The sequence below is a fragment of the Vicugna pacos genome, chromosome 32 (genome assembly GCF_048564905.1).
Source record: "Vicugna pacos chromosome 32, VicPac4, whole genome shotgun sequence".
In the NCBI taxonomy this organism is placed as follows: domain Eukaryota; kingdom Metazoa; phylum Chordata; class Mammalia; order Artiodactyla; family Camelidae; genus Vicugna; species Vicugna pacos.
The window spans coordinates 16,057,590-16,075,578 of record NC_133018.1 but is presented as its reverse complement, the minus strand read 5'-3'; the positions used below and the strand labels follow the sequence as shown (position 1 = coordinate 16,075,578).

General features: G+C 43.5%; 2 protein-coding genes across 3 annotated transcripts; one reads left to right on the top strand and one right to left on the bottom strand.

Annotated features, from left to right (window-relative positions):
• The first annotated feature begins 347 nt into the window (after positions 1–347).
• COQ5 (coenzyme Q5, methyltransferase) lies at positions 348–10,851 on the top strand. The gene is made up of 7 exons (XM_006204811.4): positions 348–584; positions 3,886–4,035; positions 4,326–4,547; positions 8,107–8,213; positions 9,579–9,667; positions 10,255–10,366; positions 10,449–10,851. Exons 1-7 carry the CDS (start codon positions 383–385, stop codon positions 10,548–10,550), a joined length of 984 nt encoding a protein of 327 aa, XP_006204873.1. The 5' UTR covers positions 348–382; the 3' UTR covers positions 10,551–10,851.
• A 2,400-nt stretch (positions 10,852–13,251) lies between these two features.
• Positions 13,252–15,680, bottom strand: DYNLL1 (dynein light chain LC8-type 1). 2 transcript variants are annotated; one of them, XM_006204810.3, is made up of 3 exons: positions 15,523–15,680; positions 15,173–15,310; positions 13,252–13,682 (listed from the first exon to the last, which is right to left on the bottom strand). In XM_006204810.3, exons 2-3 carry the CDS (start codon positions 15,302–15,304, stop codon positions 13,545–13,547), a joined length of 270 nt encoding a protein of 89 aa, XP_006204872.1. In that variant the 5' UTR covers positions 15,305–15,310; positions 15,523–15,680; the 3' UTR covers positions 13,252–13,544. The 2 variants fall into 2 exon arrangements, with proteins under 2 accessions (XP_006204872.1, XP_072809482.1); XM_072953381.1 differs by lacking the exon at positions 15,523–15,680 and adding an exon at positions 15,462–15,481.
• Positions 15,681–17,989: the final 2,309 nt, after the last annotated feature.

The window sequence follows — 17,989 nt, the reverse complement described above, 5'->3', positions numbered from 1 at the left end:
GGGAGAGAATTAACCCTGTATTCTTAGCCTTTTACCATACCGTACCTCCGTTTGCCCTCTTCTGCACCAGAAAACAAGATTTTACCGGTATCTTGAGAGTTAGTATTAAGGTTGGCAAGATTCAGGCCTCTGAGAGGTGATTGGGGGCTCTCCCTAAGGTCCGCTCACTCCTGGTGAATTCTATATTCAATTTGGGGGAGAGAGAGAAAGGGATTTGGGGTATTCAAAGGCTAAATAGACTCCGGATCCCAGAGATCGTGCTAAGCTCCTTAATATCAGGTTTCAGGACGCGTTCGGCTAATAATGTCTCCGGCCGGCCACCGTCAGCCATCGAGTGATGCAACACGGCGTACTGTCTGGCGGCGGTCACCCGACTATCAAGATGGCGGCCCCCAGGAGCTTGGCTGTATGGGGCCTCTGCGGCCGTGGGTGGTCGCCGGTGTTGCCGGGCTGCAGGCTTCCCTGGCTTCGTAGCTGCTGGCCCAGCGGCCCGCTGGGTGCACGACCCTTTTCCCAAGAGAAGCGGGCAACGGAAACGCACTTCGGGTTTGAGACTGTGTCGGAAGAGGAGAAGGGGGGCAAAGGTGAAAGGGGCGAGAGGGCGGATGGTGGGATCTGCGATCTTGTTTCTTCTGCTCATACTAAGGGTTGATGTAACGTCCTGTCAGCTCTGATGCTGAGCTTGTGCGGTCCTGACCTATAAGGAGTACCCCCAGCCTGACCCTGCTAAACGTAGACGCCTTCTCTTTTTAAGTGGAGTAACTATCACGAAATCCCACCAATTGAGCGTTTATGATGTTCTACCCAATGTGCAGACGTTTTCAATTCTCATTTCAACTTCCCGGTGGTGAGTATTGTTACACATGAGGAAACTGGGACTTAAAGTTTAAGCAAAACTTGCCCAATTTAACATAGCTAGTAAGTGGGGGAACTAGTAGTCCAACACAGTTTGGTCTGCCTACAGAGCCCACGTTCTTTACCTCTCGATAAAAAGGATGGGCCATTTTTTATAGAAAGAAAATGAAACTTTTTCCATGTGCCTCGGCTTCCAAATTTGCTAGGTAGGAATAGTAGTTAACTTCTTTTGTAGAGTTCTTGTGAAGATTAGATTACTTCATACACTAAAGAATTTTGAACAGTGCTTGGCACTTCGTAATTGCTCAATAAATGTTAGATATTGTAGAGCAGTTTCTTTGTGTCCAGCACTGTGCCATAGGCATGGAAAAGAAAAACAACTGTTTTAAAACTCCAACTGAACTATTTGTAATGTGAAAGGTGCTATGTCCATATTACAGATGGTTACGGTGAGGCTCTGAGAGGTTCCTTCACTTGGTGTGTGGTCACCCAGGAAATAAGAGAAAGAGCCCACAATGGAATTTCCCATCATCTGAAAGACTAACGTTGCATTACCTCTCACCTCAACCTTACTAAACACATCGCTCTACTATAACTCTTTGAATACTGAATTTGAATTAACATTTATTTCACTGTGAATTCCCAGAAAGCTGGGACAGTGGCTCTTTCGTGTCTATATCCTCAGTGCCTGATGCACATTAGGAGCTCGATAACTTATGGTGGAGTGAAATAAGTGGAGCCAAGTAGAACCATAGTAAACTAATTTTATTTATCAAACCTTTTAAAATATTTTACATAATTCTTTTAATTAAATACAAGCCTAGGAGATAGGAACTCAGCCTGGTTTTATGGATGAATAAACTCCTACTAAATGGCATAGTTGGGATTTGAATCCACATGTGTTGCTTACAAAATACTAATAATGCCTAACTTCTGATTTGTGCTTTACAATATATAAACAACATTTCATACAATGGCAGTGGGGAAGAGTTACCACTGAGCTAAATATGGCTTCCAGATTGGGAGCCAAGACTGACGTACAGGCAGTCTTCCCTTTGCACAATGATGCAGGACAGTAAAAACGACCATGCAAACTGAAATCATGACAGTGAACTTAATGATAAATAGGAGAAATTGCAATTGTTCCAGGACCTTAAAAAATTATCAAACATCAAAAACTCTCTTATTGTCAGTTATAAATGTATGAGGGAGGGAAAAATAGTAAAGTTAGTATTGATTTAGCACACCTGAAAATGAGATTTAATTTATGCAATTAGAATTTTTAAATTTTTGTTTAAATTTTTAATTAAATCAACATCCTAATAAAAATTTAGACTGAGAATTAAGTTGTTTCATTCCTTTGTAAAAACTTTACCAAAAGTAGTTTAAGAAGTGTTTGCTAGCTTTTCGTCATAACTTACAATAAGGAGTGAGCACTTTCTCCATGCCTTGGCGCTTTACCATACTCCTTTCTAAGTTTCAATCAACTTCCAACATTTTATCCTTTCACTTTCAATGTCATGAAGTATCTCCAAGAATTCCTTAAATGTGAATTTTTTTGCTGGCATCATTTCCTTTGGGACATCTTCAGCCTTTTCATCACAACCACATTCTCATTTACAACCCTAAATTCATCTTCCCAAAGTTCCTCTGGCTGCATGTTTAAAATCCCTCCAGTGGCAGCAGTAGCAACATTCCCACTGACATGTTTCTCCTGTAACTCCATTGACATTCTACTCCAGTTTCACTTTCAGCATTGTCACATTTCATTATTTTGTTGCACTTTCATTTTCATTTCCTCTTTCAGTTATCTCACAAAATGCCACAGGGATTTACAACTGAGAGAGAAGGAGGTAACACAACAACATGCTTTGCTGTCTGCGTGTGAACTGAGTAACTGATGTAACCAACCGCCTACAAACTGAAAGAAGTGACGTGATTGGTTTCTGATCATGACGCACATCTGTTATTTATGTAGTGATTTGTGGACTGAAGAACTACTAGCAAAATTTGTACTTTATGCAATTAGTCACAGTTAATATACCATTGTATTTGAATGATGTTGCTGGAGAACTGGTGTTATTTAACTAAACCACAGTAACTGACATTCTTGCATATTAGAACCACATGGAGCAAAGAGGGCTTACACTCAGTGGGTTGAGCCTTAGTGTCCCTCTGAATACCCCCAAAGATGTTCAAAAGCAAAGAGCAAGCTTTGAGGTTGAGAATAGGCATTCAAGACTGAGTTAAAGGAGGGGCTCTATATTCTGCTGACTCAGCAGAGATCAGTAACGTTTTGGATCTAAGCAGCACAATTCATCTGAGGAACTCAAAGTATCTTCCCTTCATTACCAAATTCAGCCTTAACGGCAGGCAGGTAGGGGGCTAGCGCTGATATTCTCACCGCATGGGCAGAAACACAGCTGCAAAAAAAGTTAATGTAGCCTGTGCTTTAAAGTGTTTTGGATAGTAAATTCCTTATCTGTCCAGCTAGCCCAGATTCCACATTCTGCCTGGACCCTGTGGAAAAGATTCATGAGGACCCTCTACAGTGTGACTTGGCCCTGATTCACATCCTGCCATCCATCTGCCCACCAAATTGTACCTGAAGTTTTTCTCAGCAATGCAGGCAGAGATGAGCTGAGGTCTTCGCATCTATTTTTCATATGTCTTTCTAATGGATTTTGTTGTCTTTTAATATAATAGTATTAGAAAAATTCCACCACCACCCCCATCCTCTAAAAAAACAGAAACCTATTTAGCACTAAGTATGTGCATGGAGTTATTACAGGGTAGCAGTCCTAGGTAAAGATAGATAACAGAAAAGAGGTTGATTTCTTTCTTACATGAAGTAGTTTAAGCCTTTTTTAAAAGAGGTAATGTTCAGGTGTAGATTTGAGTGTCAAGCATTGCGGCTTGGCTCTACCTTGCAAAGACAGTTAATTTCAGGGAGGAAAACTTCCTCTTTTCATTTAGGACTTTTCCAGGTTAATCTTACTAATAGTGCAGTCATGTTTCTCTCATGTCAAGTCTATCAGGTGTTTGAAAGTGTGGCCAAGAAGTACGATGTGATGAATGATATGATGAGTCTTGGTATCCATCGTGTTTGGAAGGATTTGCTGCTCTGGAAGATGCACCCGTTTCCTGGGACCCAGCTGCTCGATGTTGCTGGAGGCACAGGTAATGTCCAGTTTGGTATCCTCGGGTACCACTGTGCACCTTTTATGGAAATTAGAGTCTCTTCTTGGAATGAGTTAGTTCACCTACCATTAGGCTGATGATGGCAACTGAAAATTGATACACTTCTAACAAAGTTAATTACTCTTTTCTTTTTAACTGAATGTCAACCAAAAGCACAGAGTATCCGCTCCTCAATCCCTGTGCCTTTGTTTCGCTCCCTTTGGGTTTAAGACATGCTGGTTTTTTGTTTGTGTTTGTGTTTGATCTTTCCTCCTGTTGGCTTCCGACAGGTGACATTGCATTCCGGTTCCTGAATTATGTTCAGGCACAGCATCAGAGAAAGCAGAAGAGGCAGTTAAGGGCCCAGCAAAATTTATCCTGGGAAGAAATTGCCAAAAAGTACCAGAATCAGGAGGATTCACTGGGCGGTTCTCGTGTCATGGTCTGTGACATCAACAAGGAGATGCTGAAGATGGGAAAACAGAAAGCCTGTGCCCGAGGATACAAAGCTGGTGAGTCCTGCAGAAAGTGGACACAGAAGAAATGTTTGTACGTTCATAAAATAAGATGGAATAGGTACAATGTTGAAGTGCTTTGTTTTCCGGGTTTTAAAAACGTATAGATAGGTAGGCGTTGAAGGTAATTTGTGTGCCATTATGCACATTATGTCAGCAACCCAGGGAGTTAGGTCATCACCCCTGTGTGACAGGGGAGGTAACCAAAGCCCAAAGAGGTTAAGTATCTCACTCAAGTAACACAGTTTAAATGGCAGATCCCAAACTGGAGCTGGATCTTCAGAGCTCAGCTCTTGGGCCCTGAGACAGAAGTTTGGCTTTTAATTCCCAGCAGCTCACTGGTGACCCCAGTGCCCTATTCTTGAGCCATTTCATTCCCCACCCAGAACTAAACTTGACCTCAGCTCTCAAACCAGGCCAGTTACTGAGCACCACAGGGTGCTGGGGCCTGGGCATTTCCCTCACGAGACTCTCTTTGCAGGCAGTCTTTGCTCCAGAGTTCCAAGTCGGGTAGGCCGAGGCTTTATCAGATCTGCATCAAGGTCAAACGGTTTTGCCCACTCAGCCTTGCTTCCTCTTCTTTTTATCCTTCCCAAGTGTCTCCCCTCACCCTCCCACCCAAAAAAAGAAAAAACCTTTTGCATTCTTCCGTCCATCCCAGCGTGATACCCCCATCTCAGGGGCCCACGTGATACAGTTGAAAGGACACCTGTAAATGGTAGTCATCCGGCTTCCCTCGCATGGTGCTGCTCTCAATGGCCCGTAGGAAAGTGGTTGTGCTTCTCCAGGAACCTACTGCAGCCTCCAGATGGACAATTTCTGCTCTAGCTTTAAAATGTACCTTTTACGTTTGGCTGTTTGTTTTAATATTTTGAAATACATTAGCCCCCAGTTTTTTGCCCCAGGAGAAGTTCTGATGTGGCAGCTACGGCATGTTTTACCCAGCTTCTCAGAGATGCTGTGGCTCCCTCTTCCACGCCGGCCAGGCACTGCAGGCGGCCCCTGCGACAGGCAGTGGGACACAGCAAAGAAAGCCAAGTCCCTCCTGTCAACATCAGCTTTTCTCTCCTCTCCCGCCCCCACCATGAGTGTCTATGGTTATTTTAGGTCAGTTCTTCCTCCTCCTCCTGCCCCCACCCCGAGAACAAGCTGCCTAGACGAACTGCAGCCCACTTGGCCCCCTAAATGAAGGACTCCTTTGTTAACCATCAACATGGATCAGAAGGCCGACAGTCACTAGGATTTCTAGACAAAGGCACTATGTCTCCTTACTCCTACTGAGAAATGTGTTTCCCTCTCTCTCATGCTCAGCTACGAAGTGTGGCGAACAAAGACAGACGTGATGGCTGGTGCTCCACTTCTGAATCCCTCTTGCCAGGACAGGTCTACCTGCATATGAATCTCTAAGTGCTGCTTAGTACAGCTTTATCTTTCCTCCTCACTTTATCAATTTCCAATAATAATGCCTTTGCAAAGAATATCATGCAGAAAAGTTTGAAACTAAATAGAAGGATCCTAGAAAGTATTTAATAATTGTAAATGTTAACGAGTAGAGGCATTTTTATGTTTAGTGCTATGATGTGTTTTATTTACGTTTTATGGGTAGCACTTCCTCCCCAAATGGGAGCTTGGAGGGCAGGAACCTTAAAAAGATTTTTTAAAGGTGGAGGAGGTTATATAACTCAGGGGTAGCATGTGTGCTTAGCATGCAGGAGGTCCTGGGGTCAATCCCCAGTACCTCCATTTAAGTAAATAAATAAATTTAATTACCTCTTCCCCCTACACACTCCCCCCCCAAAAATTACTTGATGGGTTATTAAAGTGATATATTTGAGAAAAATTTGGATTTCAGAAATGCAAAAATTTGAAAAAGTACTCATAAGAAAGTAAATGTTAACCACAATTTCAACATCCAGAGATACTCCTCAAATTTTTAATATATTTCCTTCCTATCTTCTTCTGAATGTTTTCCTTTTTATGAAATTGAGAGCATCCTGTGTAGACAATTTAGTATCCTGCTTCATTTAATTCAGCATTGTATCATGAGATTTTTCCTTGTTATTAAGAAATTCCTTAAAATCATTATTTTTCATGATAGTCCCCCATACAAATGTTTTATGATTCCCATAACCAGTTTACATAACCAATAACCAGTTGATCTCTCCTTTTTTCCTAATGTTTTTGCATATAACACAACTTTGTGACATCCTTATTTATACATTTTTGCATACATTCATTAGGTTTTTTTTTTACTGACTATATAAACTTGGATAAGTATTTAAACTCTCTGGATATCAGTTACCTTATCTATGAAATGGAGAAAATAAAACCACCTCACAGTAGGAGGATACTGTACCATAACTGGTAAAAACACAGGCTGCAGAGTAAAACGGCCTGTGTTCTAATCCATCTGCGTGGCCTTGGGCAAGCTACTTTAACCTTTCTGAAACTCAGTTTTGCTCACCTGAAGGATACTAACAGCTGTCTCATGGAGTCAGTATGAGGATGTGAGAAGGTAACGTGATAACACAGACCCTGCCATCATGGCCCCAGTAAGCAGTAGCTCTGGATGGTGATGTCATTAATATCTCCCTCCTAAAAATCAAATAGCTGGGTCAAAGAGTATGCTTACTTTTAAGGCCCTTGTTAAATACTGCTAGTGTGCTTTCGAGGAAGATGTCTTTTATTTACTTTTCCTCTATAGTCCCTTCCTTCTGTGTCATATTTTATGTCGGATTCACTGCAAGGTGAATAATGTTAAAGCTGAATCAGGACCCTCAGAGGACACAGCCACCCTGACAGGGGCTGAATTCATGACCAGACTTGGGGTCTAGACACTTTGCTTCTCTATGACTCCAATAAAACCAATATAACTATGCTAAATTGTGTACTTAGAATACTTACAATGACCCCTGAAGTGGGTATTATTACTGACTCCATTTTACAGATGAGGAAACTGAGGCAAAGTAGTTTATTCAAGATTATATGACTAATAAATGGGGACGCTGGAATTAGAACCCAGGCAACCCAGGACCTGGGCCTTTTTAACCACAGTGCTCTACACAAAACACTTAGTTGGATAAAAACTGCTTGATGGTGAGGCACTACTAAGTACTCAAGTTCTACTCAAAGCCTTGGGGGACTTCCTGCTAAGCTTCAAGGACACCATCTTCAAGTTCTTGGGACGGGGGGATACTTTGAAGACAGTGGCCAGGAGTCCAGTGGAGAAGGCAGATACGTGTTTTCTGACGCCACTTCAGATACCACATGTGGGATGTTCACCAGGCACCAAACAATTCTCCAGCTGTCCAACACCAAGCAGGTGTCCAGCAATTCAGTTCAGTTCTGACATTAATTACCCAAAGTTAGCACTGATGCCACAAGACTGCTCCCACTTCACAAGCCAGCCGCAGACAGGACATCCCGGCTACCTACACTTCTGTCTGGCTGACTACAAATTCAGGGGTTCCTCGAACCCCTCCTCAGGTTTGACAGTTTGCTGCGTGCAGAGGAGACAACTCCCCAGACTGAGACTGGAACTGTTCTTCTGTTTCAGGACTTGCTTGGGTATTGGGAGATGCCGAAGAACTACCCTTTGATGACAATAAGTTTGATGTTTACACCATTGCCTTTGGGATCCGGAATGTCACACACATCGATCAGGTATGAATGGCTGCCTCCTCAGCTGGTGTGACTCAGGATATTAGTGCTGCTGGAGTGGATGAGGAGAGGGAGAGAGCCTTTTCTGGGCCCAGCTCTTTAGTGGAACATTTCAGGCTTAGAGGTCTTAATCCTTTAAGTTGCCAATTTTCCTGCTCACAAAATTGAAAGAAAAAAACAGAATCACAGAGAGATCCCCATGGACGCCTTTGTTGCTTGGGCTGGTATTTACATCTTTGAGACTGTCGGTCTTCTCTGTTACTTCATCTGTTTTCTCTCATTTGTGAAGCCATCTGACTCTGTGATTTTGCAGATCAGAGGCATTTCCTTGGCCGGCACAGAAAAAGACACTCAAACCCTCTTTTGGCAGAAGGTTGCTAGATTCATGGTTCCTCTGTAGGAAGAAGGGAGTGTTCAGCTCTTCATCATTTATTTCTTTCTGTCCAAAACATTTGAAGATGCTGAGCAAGGCAACCAGTTTCATATCTCTAGTGTGGACTCCGGTTGCCTGGTTCCCTGCTTTGGGTGAGACATCCTTTATGGTGTGTGCTAGCTTGGTTTTTATGACCTGTCCTGTGTATGTAGCCAGTTTATTATTCCTTTTAAATTAAAAAAAAATGTTTAAAGTTCAAAAGGCACAAAATGATGTATTGGTAAGTCTTCACCCTTGTGTCCCAACCATTCAGTCAGTGCCTCTTCCCCCTATAGTCACTAATTTCTTAATGCATCTTTGCAAAGATGTTTTGTGCATATTAAGTATATATATTTTCTTTCTTCTTTTATACGAATACTAGCCTTGAAACGCTTTGCCTACTGCTGTTTTTTTCCTTAAAAATATACCTTGCAGATTTTCCATGTCAGCACATAAAGAATACTGGCTATTTTTTTTAATAGCTGCATAGATTCCATTTGCATAGATAGTCCATAATTTAATCAGTCTCTCATTAATGGTTAAGATGCTCTAATCTTATGCTGTTCAAATTGTGCTGCAGTGAATAACCCATATACATGTCATTTCCACAGTAGATGCACTTCTGTAGGATAGATTCCTTGAAGTAAAATTGCTAGATCAAAGAGGAATATTCAGTGTGATTTTAATCATTCTAAAATTGACCCCCATGGGGGTTGTGCCAATCTGAGTCAGTTTAGGTTACTCCAAGCAAACTTCTCTAGTCATGGGCAGCAGGATGCCTAAAGCATTTAGGAGATTGTAGGGTTATTTCTGCTGTTACAGCTTAGCAGCTGAGAGTGAACAAGGGATCTGTGGGAAGTAGCTGGTATAATGCCTGTGAAAGCTAAAGGGTTCTCAGCCTCCCAGAGTTGTGTGAGGGCTGCTGAGATGTGTGTTCTGTTCCTTGTCTCACTCAGGCACTCCAGGAAGCCCATCGGGTCCTGAAGCCAGGAGGACGGTTTCTCTGTCTGGAGTTTAGCCAAGTGAACAATCCCCTCGTATCCAGGTTGGCATTGTTAACAGGGCTTTATTTTCATCATCTAGCCAAGAGCTTCCCATCCCAAAATGGAGAGAAAATAGTCAGTAAGCTCTAAGCCTAAACTTCATAGCTCAGAGTCCCAGAGTCCCTGAGGGACAGTGCCACCTCAGAGGTTAGCCAGTTCTAAATGATGACACCTAGGCCAGAAGAGTTTCAAACCAGTAACCAGAGACTCAAGTGGGCCAACGTCTGTATTTTGTTTGATTCTTGGTATTTTAGAAATGGACTTAGATGTCTAAATTTTTAAAATAAGGAAATTTTACATAAAAACCTGGATTTCCAGCTTCACTTGAGAAATCAGATATGTGGTGACCCTCGGTTAAGCCTGTATTTCCACATGGCAATAGTCAGAGCTGAGTAGTAGCCACCCCTCCCCCACTTTATGGTCCTTCTAACTGTACCTGTCACCACATCCTATTGATCTTGCCATTTGGCCCACTATTTCAGGTACTTGCTTGACCCCTCCCTATAGGCATGTGAGTTTATGAGCCCAGGCTTAGATCTTCCTGCTTCTTATCAAGGGTCATGTTCTAATCTTTTGCCTTTTTGTTTAGGCTCTATGATGTATATAGCTTCCAGGTCATCCCTGTCCTGGGAGAGGTGATTGCAGGAGACTGGAAGTCCTACCAATACCTGGTAGAGAGCATCCGACAGTTCCCATCTCAGGTACAGAACTTCTACAGCTTACAACAAAGACCCTACGGTTGAAATCCAGGTGATTTTTGCTATATCTTTCTTTGTGTTTTAGGAGGAGTTCAAGGAGATGATAGAAGATGCAGGTTTTCAGAAAGTGACTTATGAAAATCTAACGTCAGGCATTGTAGCCATTCATTCTGGCTTCAAACTGTAACTCCTTTAAGATCCTGGAGCATGAACCAGTCACATCCTGTGGAAAGCCTGGAGCTGAAGGATAATCTGGTTAGTGAGACCAGCAGCAGAACATCTCTTAAGGCTATCTGCCTTGGACTCATGTTCTGATGTGACCAATCTCCAAGTGAAAGAAACAAGTTTCTGTCACTTTACTGCAGCTTTCCTTAAGGGCTGCTTCAGGCTTTCTCCCAAAGGTATTTATTTGGTCTGTACTTTTTGCTTAACTCCTACTAATTTTTCTTGGCTGTCCAGTGTGTCGTTAAAACCAGCACTAAAACTCAGTTTTGAAGTGTTTTGTAGCTTCTCTGCATAATGAGTCATTTGAACTCGATGATTTGAACCAGAGAACTTCCTAGCTGTACCTGAGTCCACCTTTCAGTCCAGACAGTCCAGGGCCAAAAGCCAAGGCCCGAGTTAGAGGGCTAAGGATCGCAACTAGAAATACGCACTGAAGCACTAAATGCATTTAGTTTGTGTAGTATTTGTCATTTTTTCTTGAGGGGAAGTGAGAAAAACTTTTGTCATTATTCGTTCAGTCCTCTTCTACCAAAAGCCACTATTGTGTTTTCGGTGCCGGTCATGAAGAAAGCAACTTGACAAATCCTTGTTGAAAGAATAAATGTACCAGCAATTTCCAGCTTTCATGTCTTACATGGAGAGCTTCTTTGCCAGAATACATTTGAAGAAAGGATTTTATAGCAAAAAAAAAAAAAAAAAAAAGTCTGATAACTATTTACCTTGCCTAACCTGCTCCAGTACTCCGGCAGAGCTGGGCAGAGCTTGTCTCGATACAGTCCACTCATGTTAAAATGAGGCCATATTTTGAGTGTGAATGAAGCTTAGTTTTTGAGGGTCTTGCTAAGAAATTGCAAAAATCAACCTGTGAGTTGGCTGGCAGTTTAACTGCAGATACCTTAGTTCAAGGCTACTTCAAAAGGCTTCAAATAATGCTGCCTCTTGTCCCAGCACAGGAAGGGTCATTAAGTACCTTCACCCACAGAATCTTGCCCTCTCATTTGAAAAGCTTCCAAATACAGCTCTCTATATTACAACTGTCTCATAGAACAGCACCTGAAAACATTCAATAAAGTGCTAAACCTGAGAAAAAAACTTTTAGCTTCCATTTTGTTTCCAGCCAGCTGAAGCCTTTGAAAATGCTGAAAGGAATGCAGATGCTGGAAGGAACTTCATAAAACCTCAACCCAGTCCCATCTCAGTGGCAATGTGGTTTTCTCATATCTGAATCAAGAAATAAAATTTAAAAGCTATCATTTCCTGGCAATGGATATGGGCCTGATCAAATTAGAACTCCCCAATGTCCTGCTGTTTGTGGACTAAAGCAGCTTTAGGGTCTGTTCCTGGAGACTATTTCAATGTAGAACTAAAATGGACAAGACTGATAACAGCTTTGGAGGCCAAATTCCTGTTGGGTTTCAAACAACTATAACTAAGTTACAAGAGGAAAAGTAGCTAGAAAAAAAGATGAATTATGTCTATTCATAGAAATACAAACCTGAATCACCCCAATTGCAGTCCCCTGTTCCACAGTTCCTCCTCATCCTTCTTTCCCTCAGAAAGCAGGGGAAAAATACTCTTCTCCCATTTTAATTGCCATTATAAATAGTAAGTTTTTTGCTTCTCTACCCTGAAATTTTCCCTGTCCTAACATGGCTCAGCTTCACTAGTACTTCTAAAAGTTCAAATTCTGGTAAAGAAAAATAATCTTCAAGATGTTACAGACCTAAGGCTGCTCTTAACATGGAGTCATCAGTCATTTCAAGTCTGTCACCCCCTCTGTGAGGCAAGGGCTGCTCAGACATCCTAATTTTATCTCATAGACCTAGGGCCAAAATAAAAAACCTTACTTCATGTGAACACTGAAAAGAACACAGGGAAACTGAAAGCCAGGACCTTTCTTGCAGCTTACCAAAGTGGGTATGGGTTGTTTCAGCCTCTGGAATATTTCCTCTCTACCCACAAAAGCCAACTCTGCCATATTTGCTTTTATTCATATAAAATATTTGTTGTCCTAAAATTGATAGCAGGAAACTTTAATGAAGTTGACTTATCCACAGCTTTAATTGGGTCTTTTAATGAATGCTTCAATTCACATGTTAAAGCACAGCACAGCAGGCTTAAGTTTAAATTCCTGCAAAGACTTTATTAGAATCACATGGAGGGCTGCTGCTCAAATGCTTTTTCTCTTTTAAGACCACCTTTAATCTTTAGAATATACTTTGGCCAAGGCAAGGGAGGGGAAGCCGTCTAGAGCCTAGCGAATTTCTCATTAGTCCTACTTTCTTACCAGCTTATTTCCATTTTACAGCCATAGAACGCTTAAAGGAGTTCTACTATACATTCATCACTTGAGGCCTAAGGCCCAGGACACTATAGAGCAACATCTTTTAACAAAATGAGCACTTAAGGAAAGTATCAGATTAGGAGTTAAATTTAATCCAGTAGTTTCTCTGCCATGCATTTCTCAACATGCACTTCTGAGTATTATTCTCCCATGCACAACAGTTGCAGGATGGACAAGAATGGAACTCAAAAGAGTACTGAACAAGCTAGACTATTATATCCCGCAGAAACTTCAAGGACTCACCCCCACCAACCTACTCGAGATCAAATGGTATGCCATCTTCAACCCTAGATTATTTGAACAAATCGTAATTAACACATACTTCTCCAACAGATTTATTTTTTCTTTAAAGGAATGGACTTTGAAGAGAAAAACATGGGGCAGAGAGGTATGCAATAGAAAATAAATACAAATGTAAGCTGTTTTGCTAATTGGTTTATAACCACAACAAATTAGTACAGAGAAGGCCCTGTACAAAACAACACAATAAAGGTTCAAAGATTGAGGTGTTCCCTTAGGCAAGGCTGAAGATTTCAGTCTCTGATATTTGGAATTTAGGCTGCAGTCCTTGGTTTTGGATGGATCACTGGGTGTGTGGCACAGTCCATGCTTTTAACCAGATTTGAACAGAAGAATGGCCACTTGGCCCAGGTAGAAGTAGATGAAGTGTTTGGTTTCATGTGTCACGTAACTACCGAAGTTCCTCCCAACAATGCAGTGCCAGGTAGGGTTGTACTTCTTGTCAAACTCCTGGGGAGGGGAGGAGGGAGAAAAAGAACACTAGAATTTTAGTGCTAAACCAGAGGTCAGAGTTTGCCTCCTAGATAAGCAGAGCCTGTAGGGGCAGAAAAAAGGAATATTAGCATCTGCAAATTCTTAGAATGAAAGAAATGTTCCCCAGCTCCAAGTCGCCTACATAGTGCATTAATGCAAACATACTTGCAATCTGAGCTAAGCTGGGGCTAGGATGGGCAGGGCAGAGGCTGGGGAGGTAAAAGGCAGAAAGGGCAGCCTCAAAGACAGAGCGCTTTGTTATCATGCTAATTCCACCTTCATAACTTCTATAATATTCTTATTCATTGACAGCAGGTGGTAACAGTTCTAGTTTATCATGTTTTTATGTCTAAACAGAACTAAACTACGCTCCTACAGTTTGACAATCACCCCCAAATCCAAGAAAATAGTAAATATTTAGCCTAAAATACTCCATTATATCTCATACTCTATTGTTAAAGTCCTTCCAGTATCATTGAAAGTAAAAATTCCAAAAGAACAAAGCTTCAATTAGCATCTAAACCTCTGTACATCATTAATCTAAAGGGACAAGACACTTCATCTTTAACGTCAATAGCCCTCCTTCCCACCTCTACCCTGATGGTGTTAACCTACCACCTGGTCCTCAAGGATAGCAAAATGCAGTAATTCCCTATCTTCCTCATTCCAAAGGGCTCTAGGGACTAGAATGCCTGAGTTAATTTCTTCACTAGATAACCCCAGGCAGGGGCCAAAGCTAATCTTTTTCTTTGAAATTCTTACAAGTCTTTGGTTAGTTAGGCAACCAGAACATCTTTTAGATTAAAGGGAATAACATTCTTACAAGCTAGACCAACGCACTGCTTGCTGCCTTTGTCAAAAAAGGTATGTCTGTTCTGTCTGAAGTCTTTCATCTTCTCATTCTCCATTGGAACCCTCCCACGGCTTAGGCTGCCAGCTTCCTCCCTTTCCAGAAAACATAGCTCGAGAAGTTGGCAGGCCTGCCAGCTTTCTACAGACTGCCATTCACCAAGCCCCCACCCCAGTCCCCAACCACCACTACCACCCACTTTCCCTCAACTGCCGACTGACTCCCCACTGAAGGCTGGCAAGATCTCCCTCCGGCCCTGCTGGAAACACCCACGCAGCTCTCCCTCACAAACACCCAGATGGATCCTCGGCGCAGCAACCATGCAGAAGGGGGAACCGCTGCTCCCTGATCCTAGAAACCGTTGCTAGGTGGCGCTTTCCCCGCGGAGCTGGGTAATAAAAAAACTTCGGGCGCTGAGGGTCTGATCTTCTCAGGAGGAGTGCAAAAATTCATCTGCCTCCTTTCTGGAAACCTCTACACCCGCGTTGCCTCGCAGGCCGGGAGAATCTCTGCCAGCGCCCTGGGGACCCAGGATCGGGGAGAAGGAACTAAGTTGTAACTCGCCCCAGCTGTGCGCAAACTGCCCGAGACCCCCACGCCCGCGCCCAATCCTCACCTTCTTGATATGGGCCGCAATGTCCTTCTCTATATTATACTTCTCCAATGCCTGAGTAGCACACTCCACCGAGTCCTGTTGCATCTCCTCCGACATATCGGCATTTTTGATCACGGCCTTTCGGTCACACATGGTTACCTGGGGGGCGAGGCCCAAGTAAAGGGTGAGAAGTTGCGGGGTGGGCTGCGCCCGCGAAGCGCCAGCGTTCCCAGCCCGCTCCGCCCCACGCCATGCCACCCCGGGACGACGCCCCCCACCCCACTTCTCAGGAAGCGCGGGCCGCGCGGACCGAACGGCGGGAGAAGTCCAGCAGGGAACGAAGCCAGGTAGCGGAGACCCCTGTCGCTCACCAAGGAGCAGGGGGTGGCCGACCGCAACAGTCTCCTGGGGGAGGGGCTGGCGAGGTTCAGACCCGACAATAGCAGCGGTCGCTACTGAAGCCGTGGCGCATCTAAGGAGCCCCAAGCCAGCCGCCGCCGCCTAGTGCCTAGGCCCCGCCCTGCTCCCGCCGGCCCCGCCTCCCGCTGGACGTCCTTATTGGCTTGACGCAGCCACCAGGACTCTCCCATTGGCCCATGGGCTCAATGGTTCCCTCAGGATCTTTCGCCTGCATTTTATTGCAAACCACAATGCACCGCTCTCGGCGTCGGTTGCCCCGGCAATGGGCCGCATGCGGTGAGGCCCAAACTCCCGGCGGGTGGAGCTGGGGCTGGGTCACGAGGACCACCCAGCGGCTAGAAAGGTGCGAAGGGAGCTTCAGCCCAAGCCAAGAGAAGTGATTCCAAGTTTACGGAGGTTGTCCCAGGATGTGTTCTCCAATAAGGGTAGTCTTGGGAAGTTGGGTATTCTATGTTCCCCCTCCTCCACTCCAGGTCAGAAAGATTTACTGATTCTGACCGAGTTGGCCAATCCCTTCACTAAAAGGGTATCTCCGAAGCAGGGTCGGTTCCGTGGGCAAGTGACCAGTGCAGTCCCAGATGAGGGGTCCCAGGATTTGGTTTGAAACTCTGCTGTCTCATTCTTGAAATTCTTTTTTTTTTTAAACAAGGGACGCCACATTTTCATATTGCATTGGGCACGCAATTACGCAGCTGGACCTCCTCTGAAATATGGTGGTGTGTGGAGGGTGGTTAGAGGGCCTCAGAAATGGGAGAGGGTTTGAATTAAAAGATTGAACCCAAGAGTGGAGTCTCCCGCTGGGCAAAGCAGAGGTTCTTTAAGGGGTGGGGGTGCGGCCCTCTGAGTGGATTTGGGAGTGCTGATCCCGGGTGTATGTGTCAAGGGTGGAGCCTCTTGCTCTGATGAGGCAGTCTTTCCTGTGTGGGAGTTTCTTGGTGAGGATTTATCTCTGGGGTGGCGGTGCCATAATGGATAGATAGGCACCTCATCCCTTAGAGGTATTTCCTCTCTTTTGGGAAGACTAACCACTAAGTGATTAAAAAAGCAAGATCTTGGGTTGGGGGGAGCAGGGTCACATGCGGATTTAAATCCCAGCCCTGTCATTACTAATTGTTTGAACCTCAGTGTTCTATCTGTAAAGGAGGACAAAATATAAAAGTAAATTACTTCATAGGGATGTTGGAAATATTAAATAAACGAATGCATTTGAAGTTCTCAGCGCGACTTGTGGCACATAGTAAGGGCTGAAGAAACTTATAACTGTCAGCTTATGGAACTGTACCAAGAGTTACAGCAAGGTTTTGAACAACCAACCGTTAAATGCCTTTAATGGATTCTTGAACCTCCATAAACAAGTTATCAGTTTAATCAAGTAACCAGAAGCTTTCTGTTTACATTTCTGCACGTTTCTTCTTGACCACCTACTCTCATTAACCCAGAGCGCCTTACAATTTGATCAGAGTCACACAACTCCAAAGAGAAACAGGTAGGGGAGGGGGGAGGGTATAGCTCATTGGTAGAGCACATGCTTAGCATGCACAAGGTCCTGGGTTCAATCCCCAGTACCTCCATTAAAAAAAAAAAAATTGAAACCCCTAATTACCTCCTCCCAAAAAGAAACAGGTAGAAATAATGAGAAACTCAGGCACCACATATGCATGGCAATTAAATCAAATTAAGAGGCTTTTCCCAGTTCCAGCTTCCAGTGGTGGGATTATGGGTTTGACGAGATAAAAAGTTCTAATAAAAAAGATAAAAAAGTAGTTCTAATAAGGTGTCACTCCTGAGGAAGAAGTTGGATTGGCAATGGGAGTGAAACTGGTTAGTGCTTCTACCTGACTTGGGTGTATGATTCAGAGCTGTGGAAATCTGATGCTGGTGCCAGAACCTGAATCTCTCTCTTGGGGACCCATACACACAGACATATATATAATTTTTAAAAATTCCTCTGATCTATGGCTTGGCCAGCCTCGCCTTGTTTGAGCAGAAGGAGCTGAGAGTAAAGTGGATGAGGTCATAAGAACAGCAGCTGTGTAGAGTGGTTGCTTCCCACCAAGTGCTTTGCATTCACTCAGTTATTCCTCACAACAGCTGTGCCTGGGACCCCTTTCCTCCCACCTCCCTCTTGGCATAACCTCTGCTCATTTCGATTTGAGCTCAAATGCCTCCTTCCCTAAAGGATCATCTCTGCTTTCCCTCTGCCACCACCCTTCAGTTACTCTCTACAATAACACTTTTATTTCCTCCATTGTACTTGCCTCATTTATTCCTTCAGAACAAATTCACAGGAATTATCTCAGGTATTTATTTGCTTGGTTATTGTCTGTCCCTGCCTGTCTTGTTCACTGCTGCATCTTCAGCATCTAATTCAGTGTCTGCATACATAGCATGCATTGAGTTAAATATGCATTGAATTAA

What these genes read in the sequence shown, in the direction of transcription:
- COQ5 (XM_006204811.4), top strand. Translation starts at nt 383, where the DNA reads ATGGCGGCCCCCAGGAGCTTGGCTGTATGGGGCCTCTGCGGCCGTGGG. An exon ending in CGATGTTGCTGGAGGCACAG is followed by an intron (nt 4,036 to 4,325) that starts GTAATGTCCAGT and finishes GGCTTCCGACAG; the next exon opens with GTGACATTGCATTCCGGTTC. An exon ending in TGCCCGAGGATACAAAGCTG is followed by an intron (nt 4,548 to 8,106) that starts GTGAGTCCTGCA and finishes CTTCTGTTTCAG; the next exon opens with GACTTGCTTGGGTATTGGGA.
- DYNLL1 (XM_006204810.3), bottom strand. Translation starts at nt 15,304, where the DNA reads ATGTGTGACCGAAAGGCCGTGATCAAAAATGCCGATATGTCGGAGGAG. An exon ending in TTGCGGCCCATATCAAGAAG is followed by an intron (nt 13,683 to 15,172) that starts GTGAGGATTGGG and finishes TCCCCTCCCCAG; the next exon opens with GAGTTTGACAAGAAGTACAA.